General features: G+C 46.9%; 1 protein-coding gene across 1 annotated transcript; it reads right to left on the bottom strand.

The window, feature by feature from the left end:
- Positions 1-32: 32 nt before the first annotated feature.
- Positions 33-27,495, bottom strand: SNRNP200 (small nuclear ribonucleoprotein U5 subunit 200). The gene is made up of 45 exons (XM_058534549.1): positions 27,371-27,495; positions 26,677-26,840; positions 25,115-25,286; positions 24,157-24,349; positions 23,617-23,672; positions 22,186-22,284; positions 21,678-21,830; positions 21,475-21,574; positions 21,152-21,288; positions 20,237-20,320; positions 19,968-20,141; positions 19,532-19,669; positions 19,141-19,296; positions 18,390-18,560; positions 16,750-16,943; positions 16,409-16,532; positions 15,139-15,288; positions 14,784-14,894; positions 14,063-14,194; positions 13,710-13,898; positions 13,156-13,353; positions 12,595-12,747; positions 12,401-12,481; positions 12,041-12,124; positions 11,272-11,378; positions 10,808-10,926; positions 10,351-10,505; positions 10,045-10,234; positions 9,663-9,836; positions 8,494-8,654; positions 7,944-8,171; positions 7,428-7,619; positions 7,160-7,338; positions 6,811-6,962; positions 5,518-5,626; positions 4,235-4,343; positions 3,545-3,734; positions 3,283-3,447; positions 2,925-3,046; positions 2,501-2,644; positions 2,220-2,396; positions 1,772-1,932; positions 1,593-1,674; positions 555-647; positions 33-452 (listed from the first exon to the last, which is right to left on the bottom strand). Exons 1-45 carry the CDS (start codon positions 27,413-27,415, stop codon positions 309-311), a joined length of 6,411 nt encoding a protein of 2,136 aa, XP_058390532.1. The 5' UTR covers positions 27,416-27,495; the 3' UTR covers positions 33-308.

Genomic DNA, 27,495 nt, shown 5'->3' with positions numbered 1-27,495 from the left:
AACTTTTAATTTGGAATTATTACAAAGACAAATGGTTTCTCCAAGTTATTTTTATTCGAATGTCTGACTCAAAAGGTACTATAAAGAACATGCCTAAAAATGTACACAGCTTACACTTGACAGCTACAGACACTAGATCCAAAGTTTGGATGGCAAGGTAGCAAGAGGGAAAAGCAGTGGAGGTGGACCGCACTGACCGGCCAGACCTCACGCCAACAGACCTGGTCTCCACCACTGAGATCCCACACAACTGTACATGTTTCTAATCCAGGTTCAGCTCTCCTCTGCGAGAGTAAACGCCTCGTGACTCAATCCGAGTCACTGTCTGTCTCGGCTTCTTTCACGTCCACGCTGAATTTGTATTCCTGGTCACATCCCATGTAAGCATCACTCATGAAGTACAGAGTGTAGTTGTGGGCACCAGTGGCTGGGGCCACAAAGTCAAGCTTCACCTAGAGAGAGCAAACAGAAAGCAGGGTGAGCACGGACGGGAGGGGAGGAGTTCTCACCCCGCCCCTGTCTCAGAACAAACGCTGGGGCCAGTGGACACTCACCTTGGCCTTCTGCTGCAGGGTCAGCCTCTTGATGGAGATGAGGCTGTTGGACTTGGCATCTCCAATCACCACCCACCAGCCCTCTTCACGTTTCTGCAGTGACCAAAAGCCAAGAATTTCAGCATGTAAAACTTGATGGCCAAATGAGACCATGAGAATGTTACAAAAGTAGGAAAATGAAAACCAGAGAGAAAGCTTTCTAAAATTTCTTCCTGGCATAACTAAGATTTTAAACTGTCTACAGTGTCTCAAATGAACTCAGTTTTTAAGTAGGTAGATGAACTCATTTGTTGGTTCTAACTCATCTCCTCATCCCAAAGTACCTTCTCCCAATTAGTGCCTGCCACCGAATCTGAGATTCCACTATCAGAGATCTAGTCTTTGGGTCCTGGCAGCTTTGAGCTCCTCAGAGACCCTTTTAAGAAAAAGGCATACAAGCCAGATGAGAAAAACATGCTAACATGCCAGGAGAGAATATCCACAGGAGGCCTTGCCTCTATCAAGAATCCCTCTCTGCTGGCCACTCCACTCTCAGAAAGCCCAAGTATTCCAGTTTAAAGCACTTTTTCCTCAGAGCCTATTAAACAACTAGTTTGTAAAATTAAACATTATAGTGTATCTGGCTTCTGCTTTCAACTTTCAACTATTCTCCCATGTAAGGGATCAGATTTTCTTTCTGGCGCTAAAGAACCACGCAACTGGAAGCACAGTGAGTGAGAAAGGAGAGAGAAGAACCAGCAACTAGAAAAGCCCAATTGTCCTGGAGCCACTTAAGAGTTACAGACAAATGCATCTTAACAGTCACAGAGACGGACAATTCTGCACAACTGAACTGATATTTTTACCAGTCATCTCAATTGTTTTAAAGCAAAAAAAAAAAAAAAAAAAACACCCATTACCCCGAGATTAAGTCCCAGCATTGTGACTTAATCATTTCTCTCAATTTCCCTCCCCTAGTGACAATGTGCCCCTGTACCCCGACTCTAGCCAGTGGACAGGGCCTCAGGTAGACACCTGGTGAAGCCAGCTAGGACATACCTGTGGAAAGAGGGGTGCAATCACAGGGCCCGTGACTTCCTCCTCTCGCTCCAGCTGCACCAGCACCACAACTGGCCCACCACTGTGGGGGAGAGAAGCAGGGCAGCACGTCAGCGATGTGGCAGTGGGGCCACAGCACACCAGCATGCTGCACCCAGCAGGACCCCTCCCTGGCTCACCTGCGGATGCTGTCCTTATCCACCACTTCATAAGACAGCTCAATATTCGGGTAGCGGTTACAGAAGCGGGCCACATCCGCGATCTGGCTGTCAGACAACTGAAGCAACGCATTTCGTTCTTCATCCTCCATCTCCATGATGTCGAAAACACTCTCCACTCCCTGCAGTGGGTATTCAGAGGTCAGAAGAAGAGAACACATACTAACAGCAAATGAAACTGGTTCCAAATAGCTGCTAATTTTACTTGCTACACTATCAGATCATCTAAAGCAGACACGGCTCCAGAAAGAACACAGCGCACAACTGTCAGGCTCTCTAGTATCTCAATATGTTACACCTTCAGAAGAACCCAAACTAGAAGTTTCCCCTGCTGTGACTCACCTCCCACAACTCACCCCTAGTCTAGGACGCTCAGCCACTCAACACTCCAGGTCCAGACCCAGCTCACCTTGTCTGTGCAACGTTTGATGTGCTCTGAGGTGAAGTGTGGCAGCTGTTTCAGGTATGAGTCCTTCGACCACATAGCTTGGGTGACCATCTGGGCCAGTTCCATGGCGGCCAGAGCAGGGCTGAGCCACCCATTGCTGGAGAGGACATCTACGCAGGCCTGGATGAGCCGGATTGCCTGAACAGGGACAGGAGTGCAAGAGCAGGCGGGGCTGGAACTGCCACTTCACAGGCCACCACTGGCCCCTCCACCCCATACCCACACCCGCACCCACACTGTACCTTGCTAAGGATTTCCTCTGTGTCTGACTGCAGCTCAGCACTCAGCTGCATGCGGGACAGGTGAGCCTGCAGAAGCAGGTTGGTCTTCACGTGTGGGTCATTGAACTTAGGGTTATTCAGCTTGTGGGGCACCTTCTGAGCCAACTGGAAAGTGGAAGAAAAACAGCTGGTGATGAACAGGTGACCCTGCCTGAGATGAGCTCTCAGGCCAAAAGCACCACCTGTCCCAGGCTCACAACCCTTCAAAACACAGAGAGGTGTGGGTGGTGGGGGTAGAGATGTGTGTGGAGGTGTGTGAGGGAGGTATGGAGGTGTTGGGGGGTGTGCTGGGGTTTTCCTGTGGTGACAGGGATACCATGTGCTCTGGGCACACAGGCCAAATTTCAACTCCAAGGATGTTCTCCTGAAGCCAAGATGTCCCCACCTGCCGCAGGAGGTTGTCTTCATGGTGCCGGATGGGAATGTTCTCATACTCTGCTGCATTGGAGATGATCTCGATGAGCCCACGCACCTTGGTCTTGGCATTCAGGGACATGCTGAAGAGCTCTGACAGAAAAAGAGGAGGTTTAGGAGGAGTCAAAAGCAGGCAGAAAAGGAGCAAGGAGGAGAGAGTTAACTGCCTGGGCTACCCTAGCTCTACCCTACAGGATGTCCCCCTGACAAACACATGGGGCACTGGAATCCCCATCATCTCTCATCCCCATGGGCTGCAGACCTTTGCATAAGATTTCTTTAGCTTAGGCACCCCACAGACACAGACACAGCCCCTGCTGGCCCCTCACCAATGGTGGTGTAGTTGATGTAATAGTAGGCAGCAATCATGCCCAGGTTCAGAGGTGCCACGTCCATCTCATCCTCAATGCTGATGCACTTGGACTGCTCCAGGTCACTCAGGGTCTGCTCCACGAGCTCTGATAGGTGGTCAGACAGGTGACGATGGGAGATGCCTGTGAAGGTGAGAGGTAAGTGGGGAGTCACAGGGAGATGGCCAGCAAGGGCTGTGAAGACCACAAAAGGATAATGTGTGCTCCAAAGTCCACTGACCCTGCAGATTGTAATAATTGGGGTTCTGTGTCATGCGGCGGTACAGAAAGGTCCAGGTGAGGTAGTCCACGGCATCCTGCTTATTCTCAATGGTCTTGGTGACAATCTCAGCATTGAAGTGGTCATGCATACAGTGGTCCAGATGAGACTCTACTGGCAATGGCTCATATAAGAACTTTTTGAAGAAATCCTGTGGATGAGGGGAGGGAGATAGTAATAAAAAGTTCATGACAACACAGTCAAAAAGAAGGGCCAAGGGCAAATTAAAAGGGGGTGGCCCTTGTATGACAGACACAGCTAATACAAAAATGGAAGAAACCAGGTGCACAGACAAGGTGAGCTGGGTCTGGACCTGGAAGGTTGGGTGTGTATCCTGTTCCCACTGGCATCACTGTCATTTTTACAGTGGTATCAGGGTATGCCGAGTCACACAGGCTGAGCAGTGCATAACGAAAGACAGAACCAGCCAGAGAGCGAAGACCTCAACACACGGAGTCAATGGAGAAGCAAAACAAAAGGCTACAAAATCCCACATGGCTGAGAGGCTTATTACAAAAGCAATGTGGAAAATAAAAGAGGCAGAAGTTGACAGAACATAAAAAAGTAAGTAAAGACATCTATCCAAAGAGAGATTAAAGAATCTGTTCTGAGGCCCAGGATCTCCAAGTGGTGCAAGAGGCCAGGACTGACCTTTTTGGAGCCCTGGCACATGATAACGCAGCGCCCCTCATCATCCTGCAAAGGGCGGTTGGCATGCCCCACCATCTGCAGCACATCATAGATGGGGTAATCCACATACCTGGTGACCGAGGGGAAAGGAGGCAAAGGTGCGTCAATACAGAGACTGCACTCAGGGGGCTCTGACTCCCTAAACATCCAAGAATAAAATGCAAATATGGGGAGATAGGGGCAAAGTACAGCAAAACTCTGTTTATGAGCTCCTGTGCTTAGGCACTAGTTTCACTTGCTTATCTATACATCATTGTCATTTTCAAGTATAAGAGTTGTCACTTTGTTGGTCAGGGTCCTTGAACCAAAGCTATAAACCCACCTAATGCCAAAAGCAAAACCACTCCCTATTAAAGGATCAAATATCTAAGTCAAGCTTCCTAACCTGAACAGCTGCATATTTCATGAGTCAGCAAGTCACCTGACTTAAATCCAAACTTAGAAGCAGGTTCAGACATTAAAAGTAAGCCCAAAAAAATAACACTCATTTCCAAATAATCTGCGTTTTGGGAAAAAATATATTTTTAAGGGTTAAATTATTCTAGCTTTTTCTAGAAAAACCAAACCTACTTCTTGTCACCACAAAGGTGTGTGACCTGGACCAAGTCACTTTCCCAATCTGTAAAATAAACAAGTTAACTACATAAGCTCTAAAGTTCCTTCTGGGGCTGGCCCCCGTGGCTTAGTGGTTAAGTGCGCAGGCTCCGGTACTGGTGGCCCCGGGTTCGGATCCCAGGCGCGCACCGATGCACCGCTTGGCCGGCCATGCCGAGGCGGCGTCCCACATACAGCAACGAGAAGGATGTGCAACTATGACATACAACTATCTACTGGGGCTTTGGGGAGAAAAATGGAAAAAAAGGAGGAGGATTGGCAATAGATGTTAGCTCAGGGCCAGTCTTCCTCAGCAAAAAAAGAGGAGGATTGGTGTGGATGTTAGCTCAGGGCTCATCTTCCTCACAAAAGAAAAAAAACAAAACAAACAAACAAAAAAAAATAAAGTTTCTTCTGGCTTAAACTTCCTGTTTCTCCAACTTGCTGAAATATGGGAGGACAACTATAAAGGCAAATGCGAGCCTAGGTCCTGAGACTAAAAACTCTCTCAAACACCTGGCTGTAGTGGAATCCTGGCTAGCTGTTTATTTCCCTAACACTTCGTCTTCATGATTAACTTCTGGATCTGCAAATGACATGTTCATTTTAGGAGAGAGGTTCCTGTTAAGGCAGAGCACAGCGAGACTCACGCATGGATTTTGCCATTGTAGTACTGGGTGTCCATGATGATCACCAGGTGGGCGGCCACATTCATGCCCCAGCAGAGACTCCGAGAAGCTACCACCACCTGGATAGCCCCTGAGCAGCAGAGGGGAGAAGAAGACTGAGTGCAAGGCACCTGGGATGAGGCAGGATGTACTGTCTCCTAGGCAGGGAGGAACTTATCTTGTGTTACGCTTCAGAACTCAGAGCAAACCTTGCTAGAAACAAGGTCTGATGTGACTAAGAGGGCCAAGGCAGTACTATAAGAGGTGGCGCCATGCCACTGTGGCCCTGCTTGGGGGACTATCCTAGAGGAAACAAGGTAATGCTGGAACAGAATTCCAAGCCCAGGGAAAGCTAAGCTTAGACAACTGCCTGACAGACCAGCCTTGCTGACTGGAGGTGCTAACACCAGCTCACCCATGGGCTGGCTCAGTACACGGCAGCAAAACCAAGCTCTCTCTGAGTGTACCCCAAACCAGACAGATTCAAAGGTCAAAGAGTGACAGTAAATGATTCTGGCAGGAGCATCTCCATTGCGGCTCCACCAAGCAGTGTCAAAATGATAATACTCTGCATGAAATGCCACAGGTCAACACGACCACCCAAGGGAGGCTCACAGTTCTACCATTTACTACCTCTCTAGGGTCTAACAACCTTGGTGAGTCTGGTAGCCATGGAAAACCAGGTCTAGTGGCCAAAGGTCCTGATCTAGAAAACAAGGTTCTGAAATAATACAACCTTATGTGCCTGCCTGTTTTCTCACCTAGCAAGTAGGGCTATTTGTCCCACCTACATCACAAGGTTATTGGGAGCATCAAATGAGATAATAGGGCCGACCCCATGGCTTAGCGGTTAGGTGCGCGCACTCCGCTACTGGCGGCCCGGGTTCGGATCCTGGGCGTGCGCCGACGCACCGCTTCTCCGGCCATGCTGAAGCCGCGTCCCACATACAGCAACTAGAAGGATGTGCAACTGTGACAGGCAGCTATCTACTGGGGCTTTGGGGAAAAAAAGGAGGAGGATTGGCAATAGATGTTGGCTTGGAGCCGGTCTTCCTCAGCAAAAAAAAAAGAGGAGGATTAGCATGGATGTTAGCTCAGGGCTGATCTTCCTCACAAAAAAACAAAAAGAGAGATAATAGATAAAATAATCAGCAAAGTGTTTTGAAAATGACTACGGTGCTGTAGAGAAATATCACCCAAACCCTAAAGTTTAATACACACCACCTGTGATACCCTTGGATATACTCTCACTCTGTGCCATAAGATTTTCTTTACCTGAGCTGAAGAGCTGTTCCACCAGGCGTCGCTCCATGGGGCTGAGCCCCTCATGCAGGTAGCCCACCCCATTCAACAGCGTTTCCTTGAGCGTGCTGTCACTTAGTTTCTCCAGGTACGGGATCAGATCCTTCTCAGTGCAGTGCAAGAACCTAGGCGACACAAGCACAGCTCGGAGCGGTTCCAATCCCTGGCAAATACCCTTCAAACCGTGCAGCTGCCCAGCCCCTAGCCAGATGGGGGTTAACCCCACCCTCAGAAACAGAACACCATTCAGGGTGAGCCAACCTCACTTGAGCCAACTTCCCCTCACACCGACCCCCAGAAGCCAGGCCCCACCCCACCCCACCTCTGCCGCTGGATGTCCGCTGCACACGTGGTGAGAATGTCAATCGCAGTGAGGCGGGTCTGCTTGCGAGACGGAACAAAAACAATGACAGGCTTCTTAGGAGAGTGCTTGGTGATAGCATGGTATACAGGCTTGGCCATGGAGAGCAGGCGAGTTTGTGTATGGCTAATGTTGAAGCCCTGGAAACCAAGAAAGAAGAAAAGAGACAAGGGTTACAAGACCTGGTACTCTGCATATGAGGCCACATAGGAATGAGAATGGGTCCTACCTGGATGTGCAGCTCCAAGGGTACAGGACGCACGTTAGGGTGGAAGTTGAAAGTGGAGGTGGCACTGCACCCCAGCCAGTGGGCCACATCCTTAGCATTTGAGAGCGAGGAGCTAAGTGCCACAATGCGAATGGGTCGCTCAATCTGGGAGGAGATGTAGCGCATTCGGGAGCAGATCACTTCTAAGACAGGCTGGGAAAGAGGGAGGAGGGAGTTACTACAGGCCCACTCGCCCCATCCTCTTCCCTCAGTTACCCTTCCTGTATAGCCCAACGACCTCAAATAAGCCCCTAATTCTTCCTTCCACCTCCTCCATAACAGCCAATCTCCACTAAGCAATGCTATTTTCCAAAAGTACTACAAAAAAGTCTCACATCATCCTTTTGGAATTAGGTGACAAGCAGAATCCTCTTGGGAGAAGCCCCTAGTCTCTGGCCTCAGACCCAAACATAAAGCCCAATGCCAAGGTCACTGGGCCAGTCACAGCCCTCTTCTATGCACAAGATCAAGCCATACCCCATTCTCGCCCCCAATAAGGTGGACCTCATCCACCACGAAGAGGTTGATGTTCTGGACATTCTTGCGCTGCTTCCACCGCCGGGAAAGGATGTCCCACTTCTCAGGGGTGCTGATGATGATATTGCCTTTGCCCAGAAGCTTCAGGTCCGTGCTGGTCTCCCCCGTCAAGAGCACCACCTTCTTGTTGAGTCTATCCTGGAACTTCTCATACCAGTCCATGTAAACCTGGCAGGCAGGGAGATGGAGGGCAGAAAAATATCACGCTATGCCAGGCATCATTTCCTTTATTATGAGAAAAACCTGAGAATCCAAACAAAGAGACCTGCTGATCTCTAGATCTTAAGCTACTTTATAATCCTACACCAACCTTTACGTGATGGGATTGCTTTTCTTTAAGACACAAACTGAAGAAATGACCAAGAAAAAGCAAACAGTCTTGCCCCAGTTGACCCTGCAAATTTCAGGGCATAGAAAACTTTGATCTGGACTCACAGATGAAAACAGCTTCCAGGAAAATTCACACGTGACACAACACCACGTCACACACCTGCTCTGCCAGAGCCTCCATGGGGGTGATGTAGACACAGCGCCCCTCTGAGTTCTGCAGCAGCATCCGCAAGATGGCAAACTCCGCACAGATGGTCTTCCCGCTGCCCGTGGGGGCCCCCACAAACACGTTGTCGTCACTGTTGTACACGGTATTAAACACTAAAAATGGGCAGAGAAGCAGTGTGAATACTGAGGAGAGAAGAGACTCAGACCACTCATCAGAACAGAGGACAACCTGAGAAACTCAGCCAGTCAGCCGTGGAATGCAACAACGAAGGGGTGATGGCATGAGGGCCTCTAACTGCAGCCGGGCCTGCTAAACCTCTCCCCGCTCATTTTCTCCCTCCCACACAAAAGGAAGAGGGGAAGAGACCAAGATCAAGAGTTCAGGTCCCATGGAGATTTGTGGGACAACAACAGAAGCAAAGGAGACCAAGTAGCCTTCTTTGCTTCTCTGCTGGTCTTCTCAGAGACCAGGATGCAGAACAAAAGGGAACTGGCTACTTTTCTCTGCCCCTCCAACACTCTCTTATGTTTCTTGGAAACAGTCTCATATAGAAAGAAGGTAAAAACCTAAGTCCTGGCATCAAGACTAGGTTAAAGTCCAGGTTCTATTTATTAGCTGGTTCAACTGGGATGCCTCTCTATGCCTCCGTTTCCTCATCTATAAAATAGGACACTAACAATAGTATCTCGAGTAGTAAATCCCTCATCAGACTGGTGGGAGGAATGAAAGAGAAAACACCCAGGATGTCCTCAGTCAAAAGTACGCAGAGAAGAGGGCGTTCTCTGTGAATGTAGTAGTCATTTAAAACCATGAGGGGGAGGAGGCCTCAGTCAACGCCACACACTCTGGTTCAACACATGAGCATCAGGCGCAGGCATCCAGCCTCCTAAGCCTGAGGAGGACAATGCACTGTGATAAGACTTTGCTCTACAGACCCTCCCCAGTGAGACATGCAAAGAAGCAAAGCAAATCTAACAGTAACCGAGGACTCTGAGAAAGGAAAACGTCCTGGTGTGCTCCAACAGTTGGCCTCAATGAGCTCCCATGCCTGCCAAGCACCTGAGCATCCTACTTCCTTTCGTGCCACAGAACACATCTGTCTCTAGGTGACCTTAAAAGGCCTCCATAGGAACTGACCACCTGGGGATGGAAACACCTACCTTGGGTTTGGATGGGGTTGAAGAAAGGAAATTTATCTTGGTAAAGGCTCTCAAAGGCACTGTTTCTAAGGGCCGACACAGGCAAGGGCTGCAGGTCCAGAAGCTCGGTTGGAGGTGGGTACTTTTCTGGGAGGATCAGGTGCCGGAAAGAGACAGGCAGCTGGGTCTCACAAGCTGCCAGAAAAGAAATGGGAAGGGTAGTGAACAGTCCTCTCTTTACCCAACGAACTTCCAGAGCCCCTCCGTGCACAATGGAAACCCCAAGGCAGCCTATATATCACTCTCCCCAACAAAGTCTGGCCCAGTACAAAGTACAAGACATTCTTATAATTGCCCCGGGAGGACCTGTCCCTAGGGGACCGTGCAGAGGAGACACACTCACAGAGCCAGCGGTCAGACACCACGCGGATGAAGTACTGAGGGGGCAGCGGTTCAAAGACAGGCACGAAGAACGTAATGAGGTGCTCATCCTGGGCATACTTGGCCTTGAGTAGAAAATACTCATGGTGCAGTATCACCTCGCTGTCCACGTCCTCCACCAGAATCCAGAATGCCTCTGACGAACCATGGACCTGCCAACACAAGCACAAGTAAAAGGATTGTGAGCCAGTGTGGGAACTCAGCACCTCCAGTCTAGCTCTCACCAAGATCACTCTGAACCCAGTCCCTCTGCCAAGCCAAACCTTACCTTCTCATCCCACTGGAAATCTGGTGTGATGGTCAGCTCCACTTTCAGTGTGGAGCGTGTGATAGGCTGCAGGTGCACTGACAACTCCAACTTGGGAAACAAGTGGACATATTTGTGGATGGTCTTCCCCATCTTCGGCATGCGGATCAGCTCCCCTGTGAGGACATGAGAGAGGACAGGGGCTGCAGCCCAGCCTGCCTAAGGTCTGCAAACTAGGCCCTGAGGGCCACCATGGGAAACTGGCAGATTCTGCTCCAGTGGGGCAGGTTCTTCCCTTCACTCTCAGTGGAGCCCAGAGGATTCAAAGTCCCAAGACCAAGAGTTGGCCTAGTACTTCAGTGGGACATGAGAAATGAACACAAGATATTAGGGCACAGAGCCTAGGAAGTAGAAAGTACAAAGGCTCAGAAAGACATCTGAGCTGTAAGGACAAGAAGAACGACAGCATCCCACATACCTATCTCATTATGATTCAGGTCATACAGACGCTCAAAGGGGAAGTTTTTCTTCTCAATCTTCTTCACTACCTCCTCAGGGAGTTTCCGGAACTGGCGCAGAGGACACATGGACTGCCACCTATCCAGGAAGGAAACAAAACTAGTCCCTTGTGCAGGGCCTGGAACAAACTGCCCTCATCATCGCTTCCAACAGATTAGCCATGACCACACGAGACACAGTCATTAAAGAAAGACATTCAACACTGTGCCAGTAGTGAGACCTGAGAGCCAACGCTCACCACCACCCTCCCCTCACTCCCCGGCTCCACCCCAAAGGGCCTTCCTTCCTAACTTTCACCCAGGTACATGTCACATTTCATGCACCAGGACCAGAAATAACATGCACTCTAAGGCTTTCTCTCTACACCCTCAGCCTGGGGACCCCAAATCATGGTGATCAGCCTCCAGCTCACTGCACCCTTACATGCGTTTGTCGATCATCTTGCAGAGGTTCAGGGTCTTGTCCGTAAGCTGTGCCCAACCTCGGTTCAGGACAATTTCAAAGATGGCACGCATTAACCGGCCAGCCGACTGGGGAAAGATGGAGCATTCCCTCTGTTAAGTCCCCACTATCTCCAGACCTAATAAGCCACTCTACACACAGTTTAATTACCTCAAGCTCTGATGCAATCAGCCACACCAACTCAAAAACAAAGTCCCTCTGTAACTACTCTTTCCCTCTGTAACTACTATTCTATACAGTAGATGCTTGCTGAACACAGAACAGTTAGAAAAGTGCAGCTCGAGCTCATTGCACAACATTTTAACCTAACGCTCACTGCATGATTTTAGCATTTAGGGTTCTAGCAAGAGTGAAGTTGCTAGTGTCTTGCCCGCAGAGGTAAAGACAGAGAATAGTTAATGAAGCCTTTTGCCATTTATGGATTTATTTATGAGCCCAGCAGCCACAGTGGGAAGTCACTCTCTATAGGGAAGCAGACACTATGTCTTGCGGATCTCCCTGTGGAGCCTCCCCATCACTCTCTCTCAGGGCCTTACCTTTCCCACATGCTCAAGATCGGTAAAATAGAGTGGCTATGCCATACATGCATCAAGCAACGAGCCAACTAAGGCAAAACTCAGCATTCTTTCTCCCTCACTAGTTTTGGGCCTACTTTCTCCAAGACACACACCGCACACAAAGAATTGGAACTGTTTAGGCCCCCTCTCCCGGTGGCACACTCTGCGCTCACCTGTGTAACATATACCATGTCGGCCATCAGTGCAAAGCCCTCCAATTTCAGCTGTGAGATGAAGGCTTGGAGAAGCACGTTGATCTGGAAAAAAACCAAGTCACCCAGAAGGAGGCCAATCATTGAACAGTCCAAGAAAGTGAATCATATTTCTGCTCTGGGTATACATGCCAGGTAAGATCTTCTATAGCTCTTGATGTACAGACATTAAATAATTGTTATTCCATACAAAAAGAACACGTGAGAAGGATGCAAAAACTGACCAGGTTACCAAGTACAAACTCAAATTCAAGATTCATCTTTTAAAAGGTTATGAAAACTACCTCATCCTTATTCCAAGCAGAGAGGAGCTGGACTCACCTTTGCACTGGGTTCCTCAATGCTCTCCTTTACAGGGATGGGCACCCTTTCCAGCAACTTCTGCAGCTCCAGCTTCTCCTCCTGCCACAAAAAGTTAACAGATCAAGGAAAAGCCAGGTGGCCGAGGAGAGAACCCATCCAGAGACTTGGCGGTGAGTACCAACTCACCGTCCCAATATGCTATGTGGACTTACCTCTCTCACGGTGATGTTCTTGAACTCTGAGGACAACGAGAAGACTCTGAAAAGCTCAATCTCACTCAGGGTGGGCTTTAGCAGCTGGTTGTAGGTTTGTACTGTATCATTGGTGATGTAATAGTGGCTGGCTATCCGGCCTAGTTCTGTCACCTATGAAGAAGACTCAGTCCAATACCAATCATTAACAAGCCACAACCTCTCACTGTGGACAACAGATGCCCACTGGATGAAGTCACCAATACAAGTGTCTGGCCCAAGCACATGAAGAAAGATGGTACAATAAACTGGCCTACAGTGAATTGATGCCCACACAGAAAAGACAGCTGAATTAGCCACCTCAACTCAAGTTACAGAAAGGAGGCACTGTCAGGCTTTATTATACCATTTTAGAAGTTCCTAGGTTCAAGGGGCACAGTCCAATCCCACTTGTTTTTCTACTGTTCCAAGCAATGGGCAATTAGACAGGCAGTACTCAAATCAAGACAGCAACTTAAAAAACTGTCCCCTCGGGCTACAACTTTTGCTGAGACCTTTGCCTCAATCCCTCAGCCCACTCACCTGGAAGTTGCCTGTCTTCTTGTCATACTTGACTAGATTGTTCTTATCTAGCATCAAGGCAGCAGTATGAACTAGATCCAGTCGGCGCTGGTCCAGCAGGGGATCTCCCTTGAGGTCATCGTGAGAGATGCCATAGAGGGTTGGGGATCGGAGCATTCGGATATACAGGTAGGCATAGCCCAGCCAATTCACTGCATCCTACAAGACATTGCTTGGGGTCTTAGCATAGAGAACTGATGTCCAAATGCAAAGTTTCCCTGGATCACTTAGAAATTAATTCCCAACTATAAGGATGTGTGTTATATTGTCTTCTGAATGTTTATATTTCATTTTTAAAAAGACAAAGAGTCCTTTCTAAGATCTTGGTAACAAGGGGAACTGTCAGCCATAGATCCAAGCTTACCAGAGCCTGCTTACACCGAAGATGTGGGGCGCAGGGTTGGAGGACCCTAGATGCTGGCGGCCCATAGCTCCACGACAGAGACCATCCCCCTCCTGGTACTTTGGCCTCTCTGGAGAAGGCAAACAGCAACAAGGGCAGAGACCTTCCCTACCTTTGCATTCTGGACGTTCCCCAGCACGATTTCCGCATTGAGCATGTCAGGCAGCTTTGATACCATCTGGCTCTCGATAGGAAGTTGCTGATTGAGGAGGGACAGATAGTACTGTAGCTCCCCATGAGATGTGATGAGTATGCCTTCGCCCTTGGTGTCATACTGGGGTCTTCCAGCACGTCCTAGCATCTAGGTCAGAGACAGCAAGAGGGCTATGGCCACAGAGCTTCCGGGTGTGATTCTGAGAGTCCACTTTACAGAACCTTGCCTTCCATCTGCCATCTTTTTGGTATTCTTGCATTTTATACACACAATACTTTTCCCCACGGAGAATAAACTCAAAGGATCTGTACCTGCAGAATGTCCAGTGCCCCAAGTTCCGTCCAGCGCCCCTTCTCTGGACTGTACACCTGGGTGCCCTTGATGATGACTGTATGTGCAGGAAGATTCACACCCCAAGCTAGAGTTGCTGTGGAAACTAAAACCTATGGAGGCAAGGCAAAGTAATAAGGAAAACGGACATTACCACCAGAGGGTTAATATCCCCAATTTCTCTAGGTAACTGGCCTCAGAGCCTCAACAGCACTGTGAGGTGGGTCCCACACCTGTCAATATAACAGCAGAATAAAGAGGAAAAGAGTCCTTAGGTTCCTCATCTATTCAAGAATTAACATTTCAAGGTTCTAGAGACACCTAAGAGGCTGAAGTGCAGACCTATATTAATCAACTTAAGGTTACTAGACAATTTAATTAAAAATACAGGCTATCCTGAGAGAGGAAATTTGAACAAAGTCCTGACCTTATGAGGCCTTGTTTGGCAATTTCTGGAGTGGCCCACACGCTTGCTTTGCTATGCTTCTCAGACACTTTCCTAAACTCACTTATCTTCCCTCACGCAGTATGTGAAGAGCTGGGAGAGGTGGCGTGAAGTTATGTTTACTGTACCTACCACAACCCTCTGACCTGGGGTACTTGAGCCAGAAATGATAAAGTACCAGGCGCAAACATACAGCACAACCTTTAACACTTTTGACGTTTCGGATCTTCTGAAGTCTGTGCTCTGACCACCCTCACCTGAATGTGTTTATCAGCAAAAAGATCCTCTACAAGCGTCCGGTCAACTCTGGTCATGCCTGCATGATGAATAGCAAAGCCATAGGGCAGAAGATCCTTTAGCTCCAGGTTCTGTGGAAGAGAAAAAGAACAGGCGATGAGGTGAGCCTTCCTGTGAGAACTCTCCCAGAGACTAAGTAAATCTTTTCACGTGAGACCCGGCCCCTTACCTATTCCACACAACCCCATCCAGACAATCAACTTTAACCCGTGTGAAACAATAGCACCATGATGCAGTCCTAGAGGACTGTCTGGACAACTCGGATTGCGCCAGTTACCAGGTTGGAATGAGAGAACAGGGTCTGTCTCTCCTCACCTTGCACTGCTCAGCTTCTGTCCGAAGGACTTCTGTGGAGGCTGAGCCCTCTCTCAGAAACAGACCCAGAGTGTCCTTCTCTAGGCACATGTCCCGGATGGCCCTGGCTGTCTTGCCAGTCTCCTTTCGGGAATGGACAAACACCAGCACCTAAGGAGAAACCACAGTTTGCAACATCAAGAGACATAGCTCCAACAGCTGCTCCACTAGCCCTGGGGCACCAGCCGGAAGAAGCAGAGGCTGCACCACTGTAAGGCCAGAAGGCAAGGTCTTGAAGAGGAGCAATGGCAGGAATGTGTGGCTTAGAAACCTGAACAGGGCCAGCAAGACCCTAAGCGAATGAACTTACCAAGCACAGTGACAGAGTCCTGTAACTGGGAAACTAAACTAACTCTTAACACCCTATCTTTAACAGCAAGTTTAAACATAAGATGGATGCTAATTCAGGAAGCTTGATTAAGAATTTGTGTCCAGGCACCTGACAAGATTGTAAGCACCTAAAGAATGTGTCTGCAAAATAACAGCTAAAGTATTATACAAAATAATGGGCACTGGCCTTTATAAAAGGACTTAGGAGATAAGTCTCAGTATGAGACTAGCACCATTTTGTAGGAGAGAAAGTCTTCCGAGTGTTTAGTGCCAAGAAAAGATTTGTCTCTTCATCTAAATTCATATGCTTCTTTCCATCAGACAAAAATAAATACATAACCTGTCACTTTTCTTTAGCTTTTGTCTTGGTTAACATGGCTACACTTTAGTGTTCAATTACAAAATTATACCATACTTTCTACAAAATGCCATCTTTCACTAGTTTTTAATTTTCATCTTTATTTTTACTGTGTTATATTTTTAGTGTAAGCCACCCAAATGTTTTATGGGAGGACCCTTGATAATGTAGATAGACAGACTGATTATGTGTGCCTGGGGATTTCTTTTTGGTGAGTTTTTAAATTACAAATTCAATTTCTTTAATGGTTATAGGACTATTCAGGTTATCTACTTCACGTAGGCTGAGTTTTGGAAGTTGGTGGTTTTTGAGGAATTGGCCCATTTCTTCTAGGCTATCAAATTTATGTGTTAAGTTGTTCATAATATTCCTTTATTAGCCTTTCAGTAACTACAGGTTCTGTGGTAATACTCCATTTCATTTCTGATATTGGTGATTTGCATTGTGTCTTTTCTCCTTATCTCTGTCAGTCTTGCCTGATTATCGCTAAGTCAGAAATTCAAAAGAACAGAGTTAAAGAATAACAAGAAACCATGGACAGACCTGATTTTTTCCAGCATGTTCCATGATTTTCTCATAGACTATTTCATTCATGATCTGGAAGCGCTTGATAGCTTTTTTCTCTGTGATGCCCACGTAAGTCTGTTCCAGAGGCACTGGGCGGAAGCTAGAAGTTCAGTTAGACAAATGAGGTTTTTTGGCACAGAATACTGAGGAAATAAACAGTCCTTTTCACTGCCCAGGAGCGACAGTCCTCTTTTTGGATTCACAACACATCGAAACCCAAAGGCCTTCTAAAACCCAATCCAACAGGACTCCTTGGAAAAGGGAAAGGACAGCAGGAAGGTCACCCTGGCTAAACTTCTCCCAGTCTTTTCTTGTACCTGTTGTCAAAGTAGAAGAGGCCCTTGGCAGGATCGACACGCAGAAAGGTGGCCACATCTTCATAGTTGGGGAGAGTGGCGCTAAGACCGATGAGTCGGACATCCTCTTGGGTCATTTCAATGTTTCGGATGGCCCTGGCCACCAAAGCTTCTAAGACAGGACCTCTGTCATCGTGGAGAAGATGGATCTCATCCTAAAGAATGGGAGGGCAGCAAATTACCTCTAGAACTAGAGAAATGTAGCCCTCTTTCCTGACAGTAGTTCCATTCTGTAGGTACATACTTAATATGCCAAATTAAGAAGACAAGAAAAGGGCTCCCAAGCCAGAGAAACCCAAAGGATGAGACAACATTCACCATGAAATAGTCCAGGAAATAACATGCTCTGACCATGAGCTGCTTTGCTACAGTTCAGTGAAACATAGTGCTTTATGGCAAGAAAATCTGATACTTCAGGTAAATGAGTTCATAACTTCACTCAAAGGTAAATTTCTTTACTAAAAATGAAGCTTCTGATCAGAGCATATTTGTATCAAATAAAGCTTCACCTCTGGGTAATTATCCTTACCAAGAACAAGATACCCTCCATCAAATAACAGTTCAATAGCCTAAGGCAGTGCTTCTCCAATTTCAGCATGCAAACAAAGCAGCAGGGGATCTTATTAAAATGCAGATTGGGGGCTGGCCCGGTGGCGCAAGCAGTTACGTGCTGCGGTCCCGGGTTCACAGGTTCAGATCCCTGGCGCGCACCGACGCACCGCTTGTTAAGCCATGCTGTGGCAGCATCCCATATAAAGTATAGGAAGATGGCCACGGATGTTAGGGCTAGTCCTCCTCACACAAAAAAATAATAAAAATAAATAAATAAATAAAATGCAGATTGTATTTCAGTGGGTATTCAGCAGAGACTCTGCATTTTTAACAAGATTTTGAGTAGCAAGGCTCTAAAGCTGGGATTGGCAAACTTTTTCTTAAAAGGCCAGACAGCCAATATTTTAGGCCTGTGGGCCAGCCAGTCCCCGTTTACAAATACTCAATTCTGTCACTGCAGCACAAAAACAGCTGCAAACAATACGTAAACAAACAAGTATGGCTATGCTCCAATAAAACAAAAGGCAGTAGCCACAGATTGCCAACCCCTGGTCTAGAACACTGAAAATCAGTATGTGAGGTCTCCTTTCTGCTTTCCCAGACAACTTAAAGAAACTACACTCAGACTCAAAGTCATCCCTCCCTGGGTACTTCTGTGTAGATGGAACGTAATATCCTGACTCCTCACTCATTCCCACTGAGAATGGACTATTTATTTATAAAGCCCTTTAATGTTCTGGGAGGACACAATTAGTTTGTCTGTTTACATTTATTTCAAAACATTTCAGACATAATAAAGATATAAAGAACAACATAGGAAACACCGTGCACCTACTGGAAAATTTTTCAGTTAAGTGCAGATTCTCACTTATTGGTAACAGCAATGCTGACAGTAGCTGTCATTACAAAGGCTAGTGGCTGGAGAAAAGGCACTGAGCAAATGTTTAGCGCTAAAACTCATCAAGCTGTCCTTGACCTGGCCGGGTCTCTACATTCCCACTACATTACCATTATGTTCCCACTCGGTTCCCCCAGCACTCCCTGCTCACCAGAATGATCAGCCGCACCAGCTGGGTGTAGGTGCGCTCGCCACCCTTGCGAGTAATAATGTCCCACTTCTCCGGGGTGCAGACAATGATCTGAGTGGCGCTGATCTCCTCCTTGCACAGCTGGTGGTCGCCAGTCAGTTCTGCAACAGTGATGCCATATGTGGCCAGGCGCTGGGTGGAGGAAAGGCACATGAGGCAAGAATACTTGAAGGGGGCCCTGATACCACACTTTCTATCTGGGAAGTCTGAGTGTAGGGTATTGGAAGTAGGTATCAGCCCATCAGGGAAATATCAGGTGAATTAGACCAATAATATGAGATATTTCTAAAATGAATCCAAGCACTCAGGCAAATGAAGCAGAAAGAGAATCTCTGGGAGCTCTGCACACAAGAGGGGGAAATGGAAAGTCGTAGATAACAGGACCTAGAATAACACCTCTAGGTCTATTATCAACCACATCTATGTGAGTGTTTCATAAAAACTCCAATAATGCAAATGATAACAACCATAGAAAAAGGCTATGGAGAGGATGAAAGAAAGATGGTAAACCCCTGAGAAAGTCTAAGATAGGTCCAGGACATTCTTGCTTTAGAAACACTCTATACCTGGGTCAAGGTCCATCTTTGAAGTGGAAAAGAAACACTGTGTGAGGCCTTCCAGAAATACCATAATACAAGAAGCAGTGATGTACCAGGCTTGTTCCCAATACTTTGACAACTGCACCCAATATATTCTGGAGAAAAGTTCTAACCTTTCCAAAACTGCCCACCATCTCCTGCACCAAAGACCGCATGGGAGCAATGTAGATAATCTTGAAGTCATCCACGTTGATAGTGCCGTCCATGTTAATGTGTTTCCCTATCTCTCGGAGCATACACATCAGGGCCACATTGGTCTTACCAGCACCCTAGGACAGAGATCAAGGATGAGAAGGCCTGTTTACCTGGGCAGACTCACTGCCCAACTTCCATGGACTTATCACCAAAAGAGAGAATAGAGCATGTCCTGGGAATTTGATCCTACCATTTAACCCCTTCCATCAAAGAATAAAGAATTGAGGGGTAGGGGTGGAGATGAACAATGCTGCCACCAAAAACATACACCACGTTCCACAAGAAAAAAGCAGCCAGGGCAGTGCTTACGGTAGGTGCACACAGCAGCAGATTCTCATCTGTCTCCAGAGCAGCACGGTAGAGTTTACTCTGGATCCGATTCAGCGTTTTGAAGCCCTCAAATCCAGCTTGGGCGTACTTGGGCAGCTTCTCCACTGGAAGCAGTTGCTAGAAGAAAGAAATGCTATTCACACCACACTGGCAGCATCCTTGAGCAGACTGTTTTTGCAGGATTTCCAGGATTGCATTTCCTGACAACCTCCCCGTGTAACTCTCCACTGAAAGCCAGACCAGAGAGATCAATATTGTCCCCTGGGCTCCAAATCAAAATGGGAAAACTCTGAAGCAGTGTCCACTTCTGGAATAAACTACTGATGAGACAAGGCCACATTCTGGTTAATGGGTAGAAATCCAAACCGGAAGGGAGGTGAACTGAGCCGAAAACCGAGAAAAGCAATTCACTCACTTCCTCTGAGCCGAAGGGCTTGGGCTTCAGAGCAGGCACATGCACCTCTTCATAGCCCTTGCGCTGGCGACGGAAGGATCCATCAGGAAGCTGACAGCGTTTATTGGCCATGAAGTGGCTCCCTTGGGTAAAAACCAGGTCCTCCAAGTCCAGAACCTGCCGCGGAGCCAGTGCCTGGGAGTATTAAAAACAAACATACAAAGGAGGTGAGCAAGTGAGCCAATGAGTTTTCCATCCATCACAGCCTTGGAAAGGGCCCTGACACCTACCTCTCCACCCTGGTCCAGATCCATGGTTTCCAGATCTGTGTCCATTCGGGACTGACGCACTCGCTCTCTCCTGGACCTTTCCTCCTGTAATGGGGAAAGATAAAAAGAATAACAACGATTCATCACCATTCTAGGTTCTTGTCCTTTTCAGTCTCTGCTTAGCTGAGCTGGACGCATGGGTGCTGCCTAGTTAAGTCTCTAGGGCCGGCCCCGTGGCTTAGCGGTTGAGTGCGCACGCTCCGCTGCTGGCGGCCTGGCTTCGGATCCCGGGCGCGCACCGACGCACTGCTTCTCCGGCCATGCTAAGGCCACGTCCCACATACAGCAACTAGAAGGATGTGCAGCTATGACATAACAACTATCTACTGGGGCTTTGGGGGGGAACATAAATAAATAAAATCTTTAAAAAAAAAAAAAAGTCTCATAACAAAAAGACGTCCCTTTATGTTCAGCCACTTGCCGTGGGGACCGCCAGAATGATGAAAGCAAGCAAACAGCTTGAAAGGGACAATGCACAGTGCAAGATTTCAAAAGCAGACATTCAGCATCAAGGGCTATCCCTGAGGGGTAGAAGTGTGGGTCCTGTGTTCAGCAAACACATGCGTTCTGTTCCTGTGTTTTCACCAGATGCCATGATATACTGTATAAATAAACAGAAAAGGGCCTGTGGTGCTGGTGAAGATGGCAGCAGGTCAGTGGTCTCTCAACCACACCAAGGTGAATGTGTTGATTCTAATCTGTGCCACTGACAAACCTCAGAGAATTCAGAGAAATACTTTACTTCTTCAACCTCCTCTTTCAATAGGAACTTAGCTTTATGCTGCAATCTTTTAGCCAGTGTCTCTTTTCCAAAGCAGATGAAGCAAACACTCTAGCTCAGGAATCAGACCAAGGATAAACCAAGCCAGCCCTCACCCGGATCAGGTCCTCCTTCTCAGTTTCGTGGAGCTGGTAAAGGAACTTGGAGAGCTCTGGATCAGCCTCCATCTTTCCCATGATCCTTTCCTTTTCAGGTTCACTCTGTGCACTGGCCAGCAAGGTACAGTATAAAACTGCCAACAGCCAAAGGAAGAAAGGGAAGGTGAGAAGGAGGGGGTGAGAGAAAAACAATCGTCAACCTTGGGGTAGAAAGAAAAATAAATGACACCAGTACCAAAACTGTGAAGGCAAAATCGCCTCCCATCACACATGTTCCTGGGCACACGAATACACGACAGGAGGGTCCACCATATACTCACTCATCATCCTGTGCTGCCGCAACACTTTAATAAAATCAAAAGTGTTGAATCCAAGGAGCAGAACCAGCTGGTTCTCACATTCCCGATCATCACTGGCCGTCTGCAGGAAAGGTAACAGCGTTGAGTGAGGACGCAGCCATCTGTTTCACACACTGTTCCATCTGCTAAGATCCGCTGACACAGCAGTGTGATCTTGGCCATACCTTCAAAATCTCCAACACTTCATCCGCCTTCTTCTGCGACACAATGGCATCATCATAGAAGCGACTGAGCTGCCGCTGGAGCCAAAACGCATCAATATCCCGGGGGTGCAAATCCTTCTTCTTGGAACTCATCAGTTCACCCGAGGCTACAAGCTACAAAAGTAACCAGGCACCATGTCTGTTCGCCCCAATCACATTCTCATCACCTTGCAACAAAGTTCTACTCGCCCCCATAGCCTACCCTTGTTTTGAGGACTTTCCAGAAAGAAAAAAACTCTGCTATATTGAGTTCAGGAGCACACCAAACTAAGATTTCATCAACATATGCCTTTGGGAAGAAGGATGACTGACTGAAATCTTAAGAAAAACACTACATGTTTACTATGGCTCACACTATAAAAAGGTAGGTCAATAAGTAATATATAACAGGACCTAGGTGCAGGAAAGAAGCACTACACTCAGAAATAACCCAGCCTTGCAGCAATGGGCAAGAGCAAACTGTACTTACGTTAGCCGAGAGGGTGCAGCGCACCACAGCCTCATCCCCTTCCATGTCGTCATCAGACGCCTCTTCTCGAACCTCCCCATACACATCTTCATCACCTTCCTGTGGAAACAGCCCCAACCCCAACTCATGATTTGAAGCTGATCCTGGCATCACCATAGAACCTCTCCCTTGAGTCACTTAAAATTAGCTCCACGGTTAGAGCAATGGCTTTGGGGGTGAAACCAATAGCTTAGTGGAACCAGGGTCAGCCTCATTCCAGAGTACATTTAATGGAATGACCTCCCTTTTCTAAGTCCACTTGGCATGGATTCATTAGAAGCGTCTCTCTTTTCTGCTTCTTACCTTAGGCTGCCACAGTGGCAACCAACTGGATCACAGCCTCTCTCATATACACACAATCGATAAAAGAAAAAAAGAGCTATCAGCTGGCAGGAGAGAAGAGCTACACAGAAGCCTGCCTGGGAAAGCATACAGTGATCCAGAAACGTAGAGGCACACTTAGCTTACTGACCACTGTCTTTACTCCCACACTTGCTCCCCCTGTACTGTGGACTGAGCACAGTGTCATGTTAAAAGCAGACACTTAATAATAAGGATTTGTTAAATGAATGAACACTACAAGCAAATTCTTTTAGTGTGCTGCTACTTAAAATCATAAATCCTATTAACTATACTGCAGGAGGGGCTTAGCAGTCATCTACTTCAGTCATCTATTTGACAGATGGAGAAGCTGAACCAAAACGGCCTGCCCAAGACACAGGACCGACATTCAGACCTCCTGGCTCACAACTTGGTGCTGTTTCCTCTGACTCTCCTGTGCTATCCCTTCTTCCTGTCCTAGTATATGATATTCCAAGACCAGCATTTTACCTTTCAGGAGCCAAACTCACCCACTGAGAACTCTAGGGCAAATTTGTAAATTTTTTCAAGTGCCCCATTTGTTCCTATTGGGTTATATTCAAGAAATTCTGATTAGATGGTAAACCTCAGTGGCTGCTGCAACTGTTACTTAAACAATCATGCACAAAATACACCCATGCTCTTGGGCAAATGTGCATTCTTCTGAAATTGGCAGTAGGACACAGTACTGCAAAGTGGGAAATTATCACAATAAGGTTAAAACGCAGTAAAACATGGTGGCATACATCCTCAATGAAGGTATACATGATATTTATCTTTTGTTTTTCTTTTTGCTGAGCCGCTTGTTTTTAAATTATTATATTAGTTTATATTTATAAATTTAAATATGCTTTATAAAACCTAAAGATAACCGTAACAATTTTTTAGCAAAACAATATTTATGTCCAAGTTTGACAACCACACGACACCATAAAATTTATCTGGCTTAAGCTAAGGAGCTTCTTTACATCCCCTCATCTTAACAATTGCAAAAAACGAGAACAGACTGGTTCTGTTTGCTTCATCACTCACCTCCTCATCAGACTCAAACTGTACATTCACACCATATGTCTCATCAATGTTATCATCTGAAACGATGAGGGATTGAAAAAAAAGGACAGTGATCAGTTAGTGAAAATGAGGCACAATGGAGCTAATTTCCTCCCCAAATGCCTGACCTGTGTTCCTTCTGATAGATCTACGGTCTAAGGACACACACAGACACTCAAGGATCAACGTAAGAGAGCCATCTATACTGCCACCACTGAGGCCTTCTCCAACCTGCCAACCCTGGACGGGACCCTGTTCTGCTTATTCAACCACTTGAGTCCCCCCAGGCTCTGCCCAAGTTTTCTCCCATGTTCTTTACAACAAAAGGGTCTCAGATTAAGAAACGGCTGCTCTCATCTAGGGATTCTGGTGTCCATCAATCACAACTCCTCAGTAAACACCAAACAGGTTATAGGAACTCACTGACACAGCCAGATGCTTTAATGACTGAGGCTAGAAGATCACATTTAGGGGCCACCAAGCAACCAGTTAATATGATCAGGACATAAGGAGCTCAGTTACCCATATTCTGGATTTCCTTGTCTCCACCGTAGTCTGTGATCTTTTTGCCCAAGTTCACTAGCACATGGTATCTGGTATCATCTGTCTGACCCAGTAGCAGGTCAATCTCCTTTCTCCTTTCCTTGTCCCGAAGCTTTTCATTCTTTAGGACAGCTAGAACTTCATCAGCTGCCCCACAAAGGATATCACGTGGCTGGTGGCAAAAAAAAAAAAACAACCCAACAACAAACATTTAGAACAATGAGAAGTAGAACATCACCGACCAGCTTTATGTGACAGCAGGATGTGAAGAGCCATACCTCTTTAAAACCTGCATACCAAGTTCTGACCATCTTCATTCATGTTAATAAAAAATGCCACCAAGAGTCACACCATTGAAGAACGAGCCTTCTGTTTTAAAAAAGACTAGGTAGGTGGTCTTAGGAAGCAGAAGGACACAGCTTCCACAACAGTCGGCCACATTTCTCCAGGTGGTAGAGACACTCCGCAGTCTTCTTCTAGTCTGTCAACTTTTGGCAATTCTTTGTCCTCACCTCCTCTAGCATCCCCCTCACCAGAGCCTCTCAGAGATTCATAAAGGTCCTTAATCTAATTACACATGTATAATGGTTAAGAGCACAGATTCTGGGTACAGACTACCTGGGCTCACATCCCAGCTCTGCCAAATACTACGTCTGTGACTTGGGAAAATTACTTAACTATTCTTTGCCTCACATTTTTCTTCTGTAAAACAGAAAATGAATATTAATAGCACCTAGTCACAGAGCTGATGTGAAGACTGAAAGAGAGGAGACACACAAAGCTCTACCCCACATAAAGTTAAGTGCTCAGTAAACAGCCACTTCTGCAAATGGGTATGGCTCACACAGGAAAATCCACAGACAAGGCTCTTCCGGTGCCTCCCAGTTGTGACTCTCTCCCTCTCCAAAAACGTGGTTTCACCCTCTGGCTGTCTCACCTGGTCCCCGAGGGCAGCCTGGATGAAACTGAGCAGCACCTCATAGGTCTCTCGGGTCTCTTTAGTCTTGGGCTTATAGATGATGCCCACCATCTCATCAATGCCCTCCGAGAGCAGAGTATAACCCTTCATCTTGTTGATGTCATGACGGTCCTCATCACGCTTTCTTCGCCTAATGGACACATAGTGTGATGTTGAACAGACAGAACCTTCTGTCCCAAAGGTAAGACGAAATCAAGCCCATTCTCCTCTTCTTCTCAGCTTCATGGCACACAGGTAGCATTTAAAAACATGAATCTGTACCTCAGCAAATAACTCCCTTTGGCCTTAGTCACTAGCAGGAGTATTTTTTAATGGAAACACAGTAACAGAAAGGGAATCCTCTGTCATTCTCTCACTAGATGCACTATACATTACAATGAGACATCTTCCTCATTCATTTAAAAAAGACAACCCTTACCAATGTTACCTCAATAAAAAAAATAAATAACAAACAAAATAAAAATAAAAAAGACAACCCTTACCAATGTTACCTCAATAAAAAAAAAATAAGTAGGGCCAGCCCCGTGGCTTGGTGGTTAAGTGCGTGCGCTCCGCTGCTGGCGACCCGGGTTCGGATCCCAGGCGCACACCGACACACCGCTTCTCCGGCCATGCTGAGGCCGCGTCCCACATACAGCAACTAGAAGGCTGTGCAGCTATGACATACAACTATCTACTGGGGCTTTGGGGTAAAAAATAAATAAATAAAAATTAAAAATAAATAAATAAACAAAATAAAAATAAAAAAGACAACTCTTTTTACTTCATATGACAATATTATACAATCGGATTTTGATTAGTTTTTCACTCTTGACACATTTTCTAGCCAGAGAAACTGAAGCTCCAAAGGAATCTACTACCATTGATTCCCAACAAATTATAACAAAACTGGAAAAGAAGTCATACTCTGCAAAGTGGACAACAAATGATGTATTAACTCATTTCAAACATAACTACTTTAATCAAAATTGTGCCTACAAATTTTTGAGACTTCATCATGGGAAAGGAGGAAGACACAGAGATGATCAGAATCAAAAGATAATGGTGAGATAAAGTTCAAAAATTAAGTTTTGAAATAAATCTCCCAAAAAGTTAAAAAAAGCAAACAAAAAAACCCACCTGTCATTCACGCTATGGATGCTTTAATGTCAGTTTAATAACAAAAGTAGAAAGTGGATAACAGGAGAGGAAAGAAGTAGGGGTGGGAAATTAGTAATTGAAGAAAAAAAGAGTTACTGAGACAAAGGAACAGCAAGGGTCTTGAAAATATCGGGAAGAAAATTAAGATGTCTCTGTGGACCAGAAACACATGTTAGAAAAAGGTCTAAAAGTTGTTTTCCACTTTAGGTACGCTTGATAAAGCCAAAGAACCTTTTAAATCTCATGTTCTGTTTGTACCTTTACTCAGTTGTTTTAATGCCACTGATGTCTCCTCTTGCACCAAGCAAAACACTGCTCAAATGCTCAAGGGAAGATGGACTTTGGATCTGAAGAAGAGTCATTTTCCCCTTGGTACTCACTTGGCTCTTCTTTCCTCCTGCATCTGTGGTTTGGTCCGTTGAGCCTTATCTCCCATCCGGGTGCCCTCCAGCTTCCCCACCAGGGACAGCACCTCTCCTGTGGGTTCATCCCGGCGGGTCCGGTCAATGAGAGAGCGGTCAGCTTGGAGGACAAGATTCGAGTTCTGAAAAGATCACAAGATTATCGAAGCTCTGACATAAGCAGGGACAATTCACACATCACAAGGATGCCAGCTGATGATAACAAAAGAAGCAAGAATCGGAGCCACTAAGTGCTGATAATCACTAGCCGGAATAAAAAGATGTCTTCCTTAAGAAGAAATAGCATCGTATAATCGCGCATGAGCAAAGGGCAGTCAAATCAGCTGAACGATCCTCGCTGCTAACACTGCCCATAACAACCCATAGCTGGGAAAAGCGGCGAGCATGTTGGGGGTGACGTGTGGAAGTGGGCGGGTATAAGGCTGAGGGGACAGGGAACAAACACTGCTAGCAGAGCTCTTAGCCCATCCCGCCCGCCCCAGACCCCGGCGGGGTTACTCATACACCCCCACCTCGTGTACCCCCGCTTCGGCCCGATCTGATTTCCCCTCCGCTTTGGCGGTTCTCCTGTAGGCCTTCAGACTGAGACTCCCTCAGCCTCCCGCTGCCCGCTGGGCTCCCTAACCGGAGTCCTCCCCGAGCCCACACGCACCGCCTTGTACTCGTACTGCAGGCTACGGGCGGTCACATCCGCCATGGCGGCGGCTGCTCCGGGGTCTCAGAGCTCCACTCTCCCCGCCGCACGCTACAAACCGCTCCGGCTCTACGCTCCTGCCG

This window comes from Diceros bicornis, chromosome 40 (assembly GCF_020826845.1).
Source record: "Diceros bicornis minor isolate mBicDic1 chromosome 40, mDicBic1.mat.cur, whole genome shotgun sequence".
Taxonomy (NCBI): domain Eukaryota; kingdom Metazoa; phylum Chordata; class Mammalia; order Perissodactyla; family Rhinocerotidae; genus Diceros; species Diceros bicornis.
Note: the sequence above shows the minus strand (reverse complement) of the source record. Positions and strands in the feature narration are given on the sequence as shown.

Coding starts and splice junctions, on each gene's coding strand:
- SNRNP200 (XM_058534549.1), bottom strand. CDS start 27,415: ATGGCGGATGTGACCGCCCGTAGCCTGCAGTACGAGTACAAGGCG. Junction 7,620..7,943: donor TTATTGGGGGCGAGAATGGG/GTATGGCTTGAT, acceptor CCTCTTTCCCAG/CCTGTCTTAGAAGTGATCTG. Junction 3,735..4,234: donor TGTGCCAGGGCTCCAAAAAG/GTCAGTCCTGGC, acceptor CCTCATCCACAG/GATTTCTTCAAAAAGTTCTT.